The following is a 15,219-nucleotide window of genomic DNA, read 5'->3' on the forward strand; positions in this document are numbered from 1 at the left end:
AGCCGCATAGCGGCGGGGTCGTAGACCTAAAAACGTATGATATGTATATAAATAATGTGATAACGAAATGGGATATTAACATGATTTTAAGTTATTTAAATGAATCATTTATCATATGGTATGAAGAAAATTTTAAATCAAAACCCGATAAACTTTTTGAACTTGATGAAATAAATAACCTTATTAAATTTCCGCTGAAAATTAAATTTTGTACTCCTCATCTTCGTTCATTGTTGGGGATATTAAATTTTGAAAAAGATGTTGGGGATGTTTTGTATTCTGACACTGGTTCCAATTTCATTTTAATCAAATGTGATAAAGTTAATACCCCAATGAGATTTTCACATCAAACATTAGACCCTAACTCTTACCCATCAATACAAAACATTTTATCCATCAACTTAAACACATTTTCTTTATCATATCCGTTTCAATTATCCGGGAATTCATTTATTCTTCATTCAAAAGATTTATCAAATATTAAATTTAGAATAACTGACCTATTTGATTGTGATTTAGAATTTATGAATGAAATATTATGGCAATTTCAAATAGAAAAAATAGCTGATGAGATAACAGATTAAATATTTATTTTTAAATCATAATAAATGATTAAACAACAGCAACCACAGCAACTTAAGGCACAGACCATTACATACGCCACATATGCATATAATTCAAAGACGGCAGAACAAACGCAAAGGTTGAAATATGGAGATTTGGAGATAGTATTGAAAAATGACCATTTTGAATTCGTTTGCAAAGGTGGTGCAGTGATATCAAATATAAAAGAAATTTTATTTATGAATTCTAAAATTAAAGGTATAACGGATGATATAACATCAATTCCACCAGAAGAACAAAGATATTATGCATTAAATGCATTTCCCAAAGTTTTGAAGATTGGAAGATTTAATTTAAATGAGGAATTCATAAAAGGTTTCCTAAATGACATAATGAAGAAAGCAGATAAGGAATATGTGGATAGTGAGTTAGAGGAGAAAGCAGATAAGGGACTTGTGGTTAGTGAATTAATGAAGAAGGCAGATAAGGAATATGTTAATGAAAAAGATAATGAAATTATAGAAAGGGTTGAATGGTATCATGAACGGACATCGAAGATTCTTAAAACTAAAGCTGATACAGGATGGGTTTCAGGATGTTTAGACCTTAAAGCAGATAAAACTTATGTTAACGATGAGTTAGAGAAGAAGGCAGATAAGGAATATGTGGATAGTGAGTTAAATAAGAAAGCTGATATATTTGTTAATGAAGAAATAAAACAATCAGAGGTCTATTTTACTCCACCATTTTTAAATTTTATGAAATCATCAGATAAAACCTTTGATATAAATTCTTTTGAATGGATATGTTTCGATGGAGTGACCATGTATTTATTTTATACAGCTGGAGTGCTTTATTATTTTAAAACAAATGATTTTAAAAACTATGAATCATTTACTCCATCTGTTTTGAATCCTGATACACGAAAGCCAATCATTAATCCAAGAATTTTATATGTTGAATATAATAACGGTAAATTTATGGGAATGATAACGGTTGGAGATGATTTTTGCCCTTGTTATTCATTCGATTGTATCCAATGGTTCAAATGTAATTTAAATCAAGATGCTAAATTTAAATTTCCAAATAATCCTATTAGATGCGTTAATAATAAATGGGTACTAATTTATGAAGTCAATCAAATTTTCATTAGTGAGGATGGGATAAATTATTATATGTTTAGTATGATGTCATCAGATTTGAAAATTGATTATACAAGTAAGTGGTATTACATTAACAGCATGTATTTTATCCTACAAAATGATAAAATTTATAGATCATCTTCAATACCACAAGGTCAATTTGAACAAATTTTTCAAGCTGATGGAGACATTGAAGCTTTATGTTATGGATCAAATGTTTATGTTCTCGTTTCAGGTGAAATGGTCTATTCATATCCTGTAAGTTATAACAGACATATTTATTTATCACAGGATTTATCAAATTGGGAATTGGTTTATTCATTCACTCCAAAATTTACTCAAAATTATAGATTTACAAATTTATTTTATATTGATGGGTATTTCATTGCTTTAGGATGTGGTGATTTAGTAAATATCAGTAGTGATGGAAGAAACTGGTCTGAAATCACAAAATTTCAAGATGTTAGAAAAGCAATTTTCAAAAATAATACGTTAATATTGATAACAAGACCAGTTTTAAATACTCACCCAAATTCAATATTATATAATAAATTCAATATTCATAATGGATTAAATACAATTCTTGAGATGATTTACCCCATTGGTTCTATTTATACGTCAATGAACTCAACAAATCCAGCAACAGTTCTGGGTTTCGGTACGTGGAAGCAGATTGTAGATAAATTCCTCTATTGTGCAAACTCTTCAAAGGAAACAGGAGGTTCGAAGAAAATTACTGAAGCAAACTTACCCCCGCACACTCATACAGGAACTACAAACTTTTCTGGCGACCATAGCCACTCATTAAGAGACCACCCATTATACAACTCAGAATATTATGCTGGCTATGATGTTTTATCTCCAGATTATAACCATTCAGCAAAAAAGACTTTTCGACCAACTGAACCAGGAGGAAATCATGTCCATACTTTCACAACAAATCCAACAGGTTTGGGTGAAGATTATATGCCACCATTTATGACTGTATTTGCATGGTTTCGCGTTCAATGAACGCTCAATGTTTGTGAAACAAACTTTAGAACGGACTGAAAGTCCTGAGATCCAAAAGAGTGAACGGCATAATTTAAATTTTTATTCCTCATTCGCTAAGGATTCCAAAAATGAAAAAATCATTGATTTCGGCTGAGAAAAAACAGCAAAACCCTTCTTCCACGGGAACAAAGAAATAAAGAAGAAATAAAGAAGAAATAAAGTAAATTTTTTATTTATTCCCGTGGAAGATAGAGCACTTTTTATTCACGACAAACAAGACAAACAAAGAAAATAAGAAAATACGGCGCTGTCGCGGTTCGAACCACAGACCCTGACCCCTCCATAACACCACCTTAGACCACTGTGCTACGTAGCCTGTCGACATAAGATTTTATAAATTGCATATTTGACGTAAATTTATTTCCCAGTTATTCAAAAATAAGTCATAACTGCCTTCCTCCTGTGATGTTGTCAAAATGTCATGTTGTCACATTTTTTCAGAGAAGTTAAATTACCTGGTGACCACCTGGTGACCTGGTGACCCCTTCAGTTATTCAAAAATAATTAATTATTGAATAACCTAAAAACATTAACGATAAAATAAGTGATAACAAATTTTTATTTTTATCATAAATGAATACCCCACAAGCTCAAAATTTACCACGAATCATAACAAGGGAGGAAATGATAAAAATGATGCAAGAACATGTTAAAAATAACAAACCACTAAAATTGAGAAAATGTGGTTATGCAGTAATGATGGAAAGAGAGATGTTGTCGAAGAGGAATAAAAATTAAATTTGGATTGAGTTTAAAAATTCATCTTTATTAAATTCATCTCTTCCAATCAATTTATTTATTCTATTAAATTCTTTTATTTTTGCTTCACTCAGTTTAAGGATTGAACGGTAAGTTTCTAATTTTTCGATTATTTCTTTCCTCTCTTTATCGTTTTCAACCCCACCGCATTGTGGCTTCTTTTTGTAATAGCATATTTTTGATTTAATTCTGTTTAGTTTCTTTTTATATTCATTGTCTGGACTCTTGGATGCTTCGTTGTCACTCATTTCTTACGAAATAAAAAAATTAAATATTATTTAAATATAATGGAGTAATAAAATAAATCGGAATTTCTATTAATTTATTGTCAACTTCAACTAATGCATTGCCGTTAATATATCTAACAAATTCAGCTATTGTGTCAAATCTTCGTCTTCTTTTTGTCATTGATTTATCAGTTTTTCCATAATCGAGATGAATTAAAACTTTATTCCCTTGTTTAAAATTCATGAGCCCCGAATTAATTTGTTCACGTTTAACATCATTCAACCTTTCCATTTGCTTTCTAATATATTCCCATTCTTTTGAAATATCATTTTTCATTTCCACCGGTTTCATGTTTATTGTTCTATGCCATGTATTATTGTAATAATATACTAACTGCTGTATGATGGAGTCATGATTTCCATCCCAGTATATCTGACCATTAACCCCTAACGCATCTCTAAGAGTTCTCATTACCGCATCAACTATTTTATTATGAAACGTATATGGAGAGGATGAAAAGTAAAAATTAATTTGTGGGAAATAATGAGCCATAGCTGCCTGAAATCCTTTATCACCATCACCCCTTATATTATCTACTCTTTCATGATCTAGTAAGTATTGAATAGCTCTTCTTGTTTCCTGTTCTGTTTTCCCTTTCACCGGAATGCAATATAAATATCTGGTGTTAATGTTAATGGCAAATAAATAAGTAACGTTTCCTCTTGAATATTCTAAATGATCGATTTCGTATGAATATGGATATGGTGCAAATGAAGGGCGACTAAATTTTTCCTTTAACGGTTGAATTTTTGGGTCAGTTGGTTTATTTAATATTTTGAAATCCTTTTTAAAATCTTTTTGCTTCTTTAATGTTTGAAATGGATATAATAAAGTGAATGATGAAGGATTAACTGAAGGAGGAGGAGGTACTGTCGTTGGAGGGTTTGGTGTTGCAGGTGGTTTAATTTTATCTGCTTTGATTTTGGATTTCATTCCCCCTTCATTAATTCTGGATGTATTCTATTCATTTGTTTTAAATATGCTGTATATAAAGGTTTGATATACTTTCCCGCTTCGAGTTTATGTTGAAGGATGAATTCCAAAAGTTGATCTTCATTTAAAAGTCGGGCTGAATATGGTTTAACTAATGAATCATAAATTAAAGCTTGTGCTTCATTTATGGTCTGAAGGACCTGGGCGTTTTGCACCTTTTGTTTTTGTTCCTTTGGTTTTTGCGGCTCAGGATTATATAATTTATATAATTTATATAATTCATCAATATCTTCTTCTGTTAATACTTTATTTTTGAAATCTTTCAATTGTTTAAGTTGTGATTTACTTTTTCCCTTTGAATATTCATTATTTTTAATTTTGTCTTTAATTTTAGAAATTATTTTATCATGATATTTCAAAACTTCATTTTTATAATACGAATAATAATAATCCATATCATCACCCGTTATATTGTTATCATGTTTTTGGAGATATGATTTTAATTCATAATAATTAAGAAAATTTTGATTAAGTACTAAATCATCAATTAAATTTTTTAAATCTACGCTATTCATTTATATAAAAATAAAATAAGTGTTTTAAGGGTGCCCGCCTCTTTGAATCATAGTATCAAAACCATTATTTACGGTTCCTTTTGTCTCTTCTGTGGCATTTTATTAAATAAATGGCATACAACATCCATTTTCACAACATACAGCCTTAGTGTGTGCTCCTGTTAATGCAGTCTTACCGATTGTTAAGCGAGTCATTGACCCGTTTTTAAGTTGTAAATTAATATTCTGACCATCAAATATCACTTTATCATTTATTATATCCAAATAATTTTTAGGTGTTAATTGTTTATTTTGTCTTAAACTAACACCTTTCATTTTTTGTGCAATCTTTTTAAAATCACTTCCATCAATTGAACCGTTGAATGAAGTATAACACTTAGGACATAAAGCAACCATGTTATCACCTTGTTTCTCAATTGCTAAACCCAATAACTTCTTCTCATGTGCTTTTTCTTCAGCTTTATTCTTTAATTTAGGTTTAAATTTCTCATTAAAACAGAAGAAATCAAAAGGTGCGAATTTGTAAATGTTTTTATCATAAAATTTTTTATCGGTTACAATTGCTTGAAATGCTTGAGTGTTAGGAAGATTTGGGTCGCCAGCGATTGCCCAATAAGATGAATCAGTATCACCTTCAATGAAATGAAAACGATTAACATCCATGCATTTATACATAAAATCATAAATGAAAACCAAATACCAGTATTTTGCGTTATCTAAAGTGAAGAATGCCTCTTGTAAACATGTATCACATCTATAAAATCTATCTTTAAGCATCACTTGATACGTATCCTCTCCTATTTCTCTTATGTTTTTAAACTTATTTGACATACATGCAACGCGTGCCTTCTGTGCATTCATTATTTTAGTCTTTGCGTAATTTTGTGTATTCATTGCATCGTAACCATATGATCCATTAAGTGAAATCTTGCAAAATAAACTTTTTCCTTTATTTCCTTCTAATTCAGCCTTTTGTCTTTCGTTCATAAATTCATTCGCAAATTCATTAAAACAAGTATTTTTCGTAAATGTTAAAATTGATTGAATGTCATCAATGATAAAATGAAATCTGTCTATTAGATACCAAAGATAATAAGAAGAAAATGGTTGATATTGGTTGTGTGTTGATGCTAACTGAGTTAATTTCCTCTGTTTCTGGTCAACTGGTAGATTGTTTGATTTCATGTAATTATACATAAAACCACCAATTGTTTTTTCATCTGTGATAATATCAAAGTTTCTTATTATTGGTAAAAAGTTTATGTAATCATTAATGTATTTTTCATCAATGTGACCCTTTACTTCAGCCACGAATAAAGTATTTTTCTTCTTAATTATTCCCAGTGCTTTTGCTTTCTTTGTTGCTGTATCACAAATGATAACACCATTCAATCTTCCCGGCATATACATTTTATGGTCAGTATATTGAATGAAATCATGAGGATTAGATGAAAATGATGAAGGATATAATGAATTAAAGTCAACACCAACGAAATGAGTCATAATGTTGGAAGTGTCCTCATTTGATACAGTTTTAGTTTCTGGATTATATGAAAGTTTATTAATGTGCGTGATTCCTTTAAGATTTACTCTATGTTGAACATTTGATAAACCACCAGTAATTCCATTACGGAGGATGTGATAAGCTTCAACTGAATCTAGAGTCATTGGTAAATTATTTTTTAATGTATAATTTCTTAAATTGATTCTTAAACGTTGAACATCTTCATCTTTATTTGATTTTACGACATTGCAATAACAACACATTAACTGACAATTTTCTTTGGTATGTGGTTTTTCATTATCGATTCTATCTAATGTTGGTTTATTAGCATATGTAAACGCTTTACCACACATTTTGCATTTAGATGAAAGGATTAAATCGTGATAGTATTGATAGTCATCCATTGAAACATTGTTTTTAGTATCCCTTTCTGCTTTTTCATCTTGTTTCTTATATGAATCAATTTTATATTTCCAATACTTTTTTGTTAATTCAAAACTTGATTCCACATTTTCTTCTTCTGGATATGTTTCGTTAGGATTGAAGTTCTTATATGCTAACGCGTAACGAATCATTGATGCATTCGATGATAAAGAAAGATTATGAAGCATGTCAATTTTATAAACAAATGTTTCTTCAATAATTTTATCAATTGGGTCAATCATAATTTCAACGTCTTTATTGCAATAATGAATAAAATATTCTAATCTATTCTCAAAATTTTTAGCATCATTGAGATATATTTGATAATCTGAATCGGATATTGTTTCTTGAGTTAATGCTGAATAAAATGAATCTTTGAATGGTTCCACTTTATATAATTCATCTTCGTAATTCTCCCATGTGATGAATTGATAAGGGAAAAAGGATTTAACACGTGATTTATTGTTTCCGAAATCTTGAGTGAATTGGTCTAATGTTCCACCCGCTATATAATTTCTGATGTCAATAAATCTTAATTCATATGGACAGTTTGTTTTCTTTACAATGATTTGCTTAAATTGAGAAGAAGAACCCAGCATTGATTTTATTTTCCATTTTGCAGTGTTTAAATCACGAAGAATTAAATTTAAATCAAACTTTCCCGAATTAAAACCTATGATATTCACTTTATTGAATTCCTCATCTAGAAGTTCTTTAAATGCTTCCTTCTGTTTTTCATTTAATGTATGGGACAAAGTCCCCGCCGTTTGGTCCGTTTGCGGCTTCATTAATTCTTCATATTGTTCAATATTTGATTTAGCAACTAATGAACAGGTTGAAAATAAAAATTCAATCCAATCAGAGATGAACGAATCACTTGATGTTAAGCAAAAATTCCTCGTAAATGTTTTATCACGGTCTACGACCTCGCCGCTTCGGTCTGAAAGACCTTCAGGACTCAAAGAGTCCGTTTGCGGCTTTATTTTGACAGTTGATGATACCATAAATGGTTTTAAGTAAGCGTTCAAAGTTGCACATTCAGAAAGTTGAAGTTCTTCTTTAGTCTCTAATGTTTCGAAGTCAAAAGTAATATAATATCTTGTTGGTTTATAATATTCCTGCAAATTGTGAGCTAATAGCCATTGATATATCTTCTGTTTCGTGATATGTGGTGCATATGGTTGTTGTGTGTTTTGCAATTGAACGTCTTGAATTAATCTTCCATTATTTTCTTTACATTTCTCACAATGTTTTAAAAATCTTCTTTGGTTTTTCCTTTCTGGGTCATCACGGATAGAATATACTTCTTCTTTGCAAAAGGGGCAAACTTTATATCCTGTGAGTGCTTCAACGTCTGTAATTCTGTCAGCGTGAAGTTTTCCACATGGACTCTGTGTTAATAAAATATTTACTGTTTCAAATTCTGGATCTATCATTATTGATTCCACTAATGGAAAGTCTACCTTATTTATGTCTACGTCTTCTGGTTGAGGGTCACAATAATAAAAATCAATATTAACGTTTAACATTCTTGCTAACCTCTCACTTTCTGATGAAATGTCAAATCCTTCATATGCATCTATGGCTTCATTTAAATAACTTCTACGAGTTTTAGGATTAACACCATCAGGAATGTTATAGAAGCGTTTAAATAACCTTCTACCTTCGGCTCTTATTTGATTATCATTCATTTTAGCTGTTCCGTTTTTGTTCATTTATGTAAGAATAAAAAATTAAAAAATAAATAAAAATAAAGTTTATTTTTTTAAAGTCCAGGGCTAAAGTCCATAAAATGAATTAAGAACACATAAATTTTTATCATCTGCGACGTGACGAATACATTTTAATTTACTCAAGAATGCGTACCCTGATACATTAAATCTAATTCCTGTCTTATTTAATTTCACAACTTTGAAAAGGAATGTATGAATAGCTATAAAATGATGAGATGATGTTTTATGGGTTGCTTCCATTTTTTCTGAAATAAATGAATAAATATAATGTTTATAAGTTTTCATATCTTTTATATTCTTAATAACGAATGGTATAGACCTTTCAACTTCGTCTTCCTTCGGTGCTGTTCTTTCATATGAAACATTATTAGTATCTTCAATAATGAAACCACAATCGCATAAAATTTTATATGTACCAATTGTTTCTTTTGATATTTTATCTAACAAATCAAAAACTTTATCAACACCTGTACATTTATTTAAATAATAATTTGTGTAAATATCATGGTCTTCTTTCTTAATCGTATTTGTTGCATATGTTACATTTTTCAGTGCTTTTTTGAATTTTTCAGAATCAAGAGGAGGTGAAAGTAATATACATGGATAATCTCCATCGTCAATAAATTGTAACTTATGTTTATGAATAAATTTTGTGCCTTCTTCTGAAAGTGTTTCATCTATTTCACCATCTAATAAATTTTTAGTAGATTCCAAAAAGTAATTTTTATATCTTTCTTCATGAGATTTTTGAACTTCTGATTCTGAAGCTGGGATATTCATTAAACCCTCTACTTCATTCTCATTATATTTTTCAACTTCTCTTAATTCCTTAATTTTTTCATCTATTTCATCTCTTATTTTTTCCAGTCTTTCAATTTCATCATATTCATCATCTTTAATCCGTTCTTCATAATATTCAGGGAAAACATCAGGTTCTTTAGGTTTTTCTTCTTCAGATGTGGGATATAAGAAATTTATAACATCATCTTTATTCATTTTTCCATCATAATCTAAATCATTTAATAACTCCGCGAATTTTTGACAATTTCTTAAATAATATTTATTAACTTCATAACTCGCCTCCTCTAATATATCCTTTATTTCCTCGTTTGTGAATCCCAATTTTTTAACGTCGTTAGTCTTGACACTCATTTTCATACGAATTAAAAAAATAAATTATTCAAAAAATGTAAGACATGAATTTTTAAAGTTTATTTTTCATTCATGAATGATAATTATATCTGATTTCTTTTACTCTCTCATACATACTAGATTTGAAGAATTCGGAACTTTTACCATAATCTCCTAAATGTTTTCTTATCCCTAACGTGTGCCAGTTATTATATGAAACTGATAAACTTTATCTTTATCTTTACACCTTTCATCACTTCCAATATATTTATATCTCAGTTTTGATTTAGCATTTTCATATTCATTAGCGTTTAATAATTCACAGTCTTCCTTTTTAAATATGTTTAAGATATTCAGGATTTAATACTCTACGTTTATATGCTCCTAACTTAGTTCTAAAGGTTTTTCTACAAAATTTAGGAATTCCATCCTCTTGAATGTCATCAATGATTTCCATTTCATTATTTTCAATTTCTTCTTCTCGTTTATGAGGTCTTTGATTATGACTCCATTGATTCCATGAAATTAAATATTCTTTATCATTATATTTATACCTCATTAGCTTATTTTGGCTTTCATATTCATTTAATAATTCACAATCTTCATTTTTAAATTGAAGTTTAACCCATTCAGGATTTAAACAATGTTTAATTAATCGCGGAATATCTGACATCATCTATATATAGCTTCTTTTATAAAAGATAAAAAAATAAATTATTTTAAAATTAATGTTAATTTTTTTAATGTGTTTATAAATAAATATATTTTAATGCATCGTCTATATATAGATGTAACAAAAAAAGTCACACAACCCGCACTCATATACTACTTTTAAAATATCTAATAATTAATAAAGATTTTCTTAATAAATAGATTGATTCTTATGAGTTCTTATATTGTATCGGTTAAAAACAAAAGTATTGAGAGAATAACGACTTTTTTCTGACAAAGAAAAAAAAAATTCCGAGAAAGATTTACATGTTAAAATATCCATCATTTATTGAATCATGATTTCAATCACTGTTGAGCTAAATCAATGCAAGAAAATAATTGCAATTGATCCTAATATAAGCTCAACAGAATTACTTAACAAGATTGCAGCAGAATTTAGAGTATGCAAAGATGATATCAAAGTAACATATGGTACAAAGCAAATTCATTGTGGTCGTCCTTTATCAGATTACAATATACAAGATGACTGTGTGATCAATATACGTCTGAGGTGCCTCGGAGGAAAACCTGTCATTTATTTATATCCAAAAGAAGAGATTGATGTGAAAGTAAATATTAAAGTCAATGATGGTGTTTTCTCTTTTGTTTATCCATCATTCGACGAAGGAAGTACATGGAACGTCAAAGCTTCACCAACAGGCGAAATCAATCACAGAGGAAAGAAATTGAGATATCTCTTCTGGGAAACACTCTTTTACCCTAATCTTCAGATGGACAAGGGATTTGTGATCAAAGGAAAAGATAGTGTTGAGTTCTTCGAAGAGAAATTAAAGTTTATGAATCTCAACGATTCTGAGATATGTGACTTCGTCACTTATTGGTGTCCAAAACTCGCTGCTTACAACTACCTGAAAATATACTTCCAGTTAGAAAACTTTGATGAGATGTGTCCATTATGTGTCGATCCTAAACCCGATAATATAAATAGAGTTTTCTTCGCTGCTCTACCTCTACAAACTCCTTGTGATGTTGAACCACAAGATCTTCCAAGATTCAAACGTGATGGCTTTACAGTCATTGAATGGGGTGGAACAATTGTTTCGCAATTAAATTCGTAAATTCAATATGATATTTTATATTCACAAATGACAGACATTTTAAATCCACATCAATCATTGATTACTAAAATTAAATCTCTAAACATTCAAATTGAACTTTTTTTCATTTTTATACTGGATTTTCTTATATTCTACAGATGTGATATGAATTATACAGCTAAAAATCGAATGATTTATTAAATTAATTAATAAATTCTTAATTTTGGTAAAAGAATTTCATATTTATGTGTTATCTTTGGTTGAACATTAAAATATTGTAAGTAATTAAGCGAATTTTAGAACATACGAATTTTTATTTATATTATTATAATGAATCAAAAATAATGACATAGGATAATGATGTTTTTGCGCAGATAGGCAGATGTAGGTTGAAAGAACTATTGAAAACTAGTAAATTGAATATTCTGATAATTATTAACTAAATTTGTATTAAAAAGTTACTCCATGGAGTCTGCAAGTTCTCTTAGACTGTTTTTAGCTTGGTTTTCATCTGCATCATCTTCTTCACTTAATTCCGGAAGTGCCTTTAATTCATCTTCTGGAATTCCAAGATTTTCTGATGTATTTTTGGCTTCTGTATCGTTGTTATCTGAAGGCTTTGATTCTTCTGGAGTTTCTGGAGTTGGATTCTGTTCTGTAGTTTCTTGTTTAGTTTCTTCTGATTTAGCGCCTTCCCCTTCTTTATTTTCTTCTTCAACATCTCCTTCTTCTTCGTTTTCGGACTCTTCGGCTTTATCTTGAGTTGTTTCAGTATTTGATTCTTTATTTTCTTCATCCTTCTCGTCTTCGTGGTAAGCAAAATCGAATTTTGGTGGAGGTGTTGCTATATATGAGTTTAATTGCTCTCTATACACTTCAAGTTGTGGTTTATAACTGACCATAAATTGAACAAGTCTTGCTTGCTTTTCTTGATCTAAATCTGGTTGTTGGAATCCTTCTAGAATGAAGTTATCGATTTCAGTTACGTATTTCTCTGTATCTTGATAAGTTTTTTTGGCTTTTTCTTCGTAATTATATGAACGGACTTCAATATCAACTATAGCTTTCTGAATGCTAACAAGAATATCTTGGAAATTCTTGGCAAACTCCTCCATTCTAGTCCAAATCGACATCAGAAAAATAAAAAGTGGCATATGTGGTAAAATTACATAATATATTGCCAATGATGAAATCGAAATAACATAAGTGAGAAACGCTGTTTGTTTGACTCAGAAGTCTTTTCGAAGGAAATTGAATGGGATGATATTGAAATTCGCTTTTGATTTGGTAAAAAGAACGCGAAGATATATTCTCAAATACGAAAGCTACAAACAGAAGAATCTTTTATTTTAAATAGTAATTTTTTTTTGGAATTTTAACTTATCTCATCACTGAATAAAAGAATGAGATGATGCATTTGCAATGTAATTAAGTGATATGTGATATATTGACATCTGGTGATGATTAAAAGGATAATTATAAAATGATGAAAATATCTTATTGTTTCATGACTTTAAAAGCCTGAAATTAAAAGTGTCTTACAATGGTTGGTATTTTCTGCAAATTCTTAATAAGTTTTGCAATAATTTGATTTTGATGTAAAATTCTCACGCAGATTGTGGCTCAACTGGGAAATATGTTTCCATTATAACAGCTGCTTTATCTGAGATCTCTTCATTTCCTTCTTCTATTGACTTTTCCAAAAAATCAAAAATTTCATGGGAAACTACGTCAAGCATATTAATGGATTGATATTTTGAGAGTAGGTTGTCTAATAAATTAATGATAATCATATGGAGTTGCGGTGATGTATTAAAAGCAACGTCAAAACAAATTGAGAGAAGATCTGGCGATGCTATTGCACCAAATAATATGGGATCTATCTTCGACCATAACGAAACTTGGAGAAATGTTGCGGAAATTTTGGTTTTTAAATCACATTTTTCGTTTGCAAGTTCTAGGATCTCTGTAACTATAGTAGGATTGATTTCATCAGGAACATTATCTAATATATATAGAATATTTCCACAAAGAGTCAGAATTTCACTTGGATTTTTATTTGAATTAATTTCCGCTTTTGCTTTCTCAAGAAACTCATTAACATTTATGTTATTGCAAAATTCAAGGATATTTGGGATCAAATCCTTATTAATTTCTCCATACAAAGTAAATTCACTCAAAACATTGATTGCATTGATATCTTCATTCTGTATTGCTGCATCTACTAATAATTTAATAAGATTTGGCTCTACAAATAACTCACTTAAATTGATTTTTAATGTAAGTGCTCTAAATATTAATTCTGTAAGTCCTTCCTGTAAAAACTGATTCTCAACATCAATCCACTTCTTAATAAAGAGTATGAAGCCTTCATGTGATAGTGGATCTATCAAAATTTGTTCAAAACATATAAAAACAGCATTTGCTAAGCTTTCTAGATAAGTTACGCTTGCTTGATCAATAGTAATATTACTTAACTCTTCAAAAACGTTCTGTAAAGAATGAAATAGGCCTATTGAAATTAAATCTGTAGAAATAGAAGTGTTATGTATCATATTATTAGTAAATATCGTTATAATCTTCGTTTTGTTAATAAATATTGATGTGTTGTCTAAGCATTTTTGGGAATCTAAGTATTCTATCATAAATCGATCGATACCTATTTCTTCCATCATTTGAAAAGGAAATTCCATTAGTTTTGACAATGTTTCGAGTAAGTAGATGAGTGAATCAATCATTATGGAATCAGAAAATTTCATGAAAATTTTGAAGAAAGTTAATGGTATTTCATATCTTTGTATATCAATCTCTGTAATGATTTTGGCATGTTTTAATTGGATATTTAATTGAATGATTTGGTTTTCGATACATTTAAAGGTATCTTGATCAATTTCGTTAGCATCAATAGAACTTAGTAAAAAACTCATTGAATTTTCATTAAAGATTACTTGTTTTTCTGTTTCTCCTGTAGTTTCCTCTTTATGAATATTCTTGAAGGAATCCATTGATGAAACTACAAAATTTAATGAGCCAAAATGGAAACGTGTCATAAGACAAAGAATAAAAATTAAAGTTTGATCAGTAGCTATGCCTGGACTCGATAAATTTAAGACAAATTTAACAATGAATGATAAATTGATTAATTGACAACAAAATTGGGATGGAAATGTTATTTAGTTTAATAGATGCTTATTAAAATTCCGAATCAAGCAAAATAAAATTCAAAGTTAGAAAAAAAGCAAGTTTTTTGGTTTTTTACAACTAAATATTATAGATTGTATAAAATAGAATAAAATACATTTTTCATTTTTTTCCAAATTTTTTTCAAAATCCTAAAAATGATTA

The 15,219-nt window shown here is 29.3% G+C and overlaps 6 protein-coding genes and 2 pseudogenes across 8 annotated transcripts, besides 1 other annotated feature; 3 read left to right on the top strand and 5 right to left on the bottom strand.

Moving 5' to 3' along the window:
• Positions 1-10,094: part of a mobile genetic element that runs on past the window's edge.
• TVAGG3_0959640 (uncharacterized protein) lies at positions 609-1,654 on the top strand (the record flags this gene model as incomplete). The annotated part of the gene is made up of 1 exon (XM_051253427.1): positions 609-1,654. A coding segment is annotated over one exon (1,046 nt), but the record flags the coding sequence as incomplete, so codon positions are not given.
• Positions 1,841-2,717, top strand: TVAGG3_0959650 (annotated as a pseudogene). Its single transcript has one exon. A coding segment is annotated over exon 1 (877 nt).
• Positions 3,494-3,766, bottom strand: TVAGG3_0959660 (uncharacterized protein; the record flags this gene model as incomplete). The annotated part of the gene is made up of 1 exon (XM_001319683.1): positions 3,494-3,766. One exon carries the CDS (start codon positions 3,764-3,766, stop codon positions 3,494-3,496), a length of 273 nt encoding a protein of 90 aa, XP_001319718.1.
• TVAGG3_0959670 lies at positions 3,786-5,314 on the bottom strand (annotated as a pseudogene). Its single transcript has one exon. A coding segment is annotated over exon 1 (1,529 nt).
• TVAGG3_0959680 (DNA/RNA polymerases family) lies at positions 5,874-8,956 on the bottom strand (the record flags this gene model as incomplete). The annotated part of the gene is made up of 1 exon (XM_051253428.1): positions 5,874-8,956. A coding segment is annotated over one exon (3,083 nt), but the record flags the coding sequence as incomplete, so codon positions are not given.
• A 1,018-nt stretch (positions 10,095-11,112) lies between the features above and the next one.
• Positions 11,113-11,895, top strand: TVAGG3_0959700 (ubiquitin-like family; the record flags this gene model as incomplete). The annotated part of the gene is made up of 1 exon (XM_001319682.1): positions 11,113-11,895. The coding sequence occupies one exon, from the start codon at positions 11,113-11,115 to the stop codon at positions 11,893-11,895; it is 783 nt and encodes a 260-aa protein (XP_001319717.1).
• Positions 11,896-12,332: 437 nt separating this feature from the next.
• Positions 12,333-13,007, bottom strand: TVAGG3_0959710 (uncharacterized protein; the record flags this gene model as incomplete). The annotated part of the gene is made up of 1 exon (XM_001319681.1): positions 12,333-13,007. The coding sequence occupies one exon, from the start codon at positions 13,005-13,007 to the stop codon at positions 12,333-12,335; it is 675 nt and encodes a 224-aa protein (XP_001319716.1).
• A 197-nt stretch (positions 13,008-13,204) lies between these two features.
• TVAGG3_0959720 (armadillo (ARM) repeat-containing protein family) lies at positions 13,205-14,888 on the bottom strand (the record flags this gene model as incomplete). The annotated part of the gene is made up of 1 exon (XM_001319680.1): positions 13,482-14,879. One exon carries the CDS (start codon positions 14,877-14,879, stop codon positions 13,482-13,484), a length of 1,398 nt encoding a protein of 465 aa, XP_001319715.1.
• Between the last annotated feature and the right edge of the window lie 331 nt (positions 14,889-15,219).

The sequence above is a fragment of the Trichomonas vaginalis genome, chromosome I, assembly GCF_026262505.1.
Source record: "Trichomonas vaginalis G3 chromosome I, whole genome shotgun sequence".
Classification (NCBI taxonomy): domain Eukaryota; phylum Parabasalia; order Trichomonadida; family Trichomonadidae; genus Trichomonas; species Trichomonas vaginalis.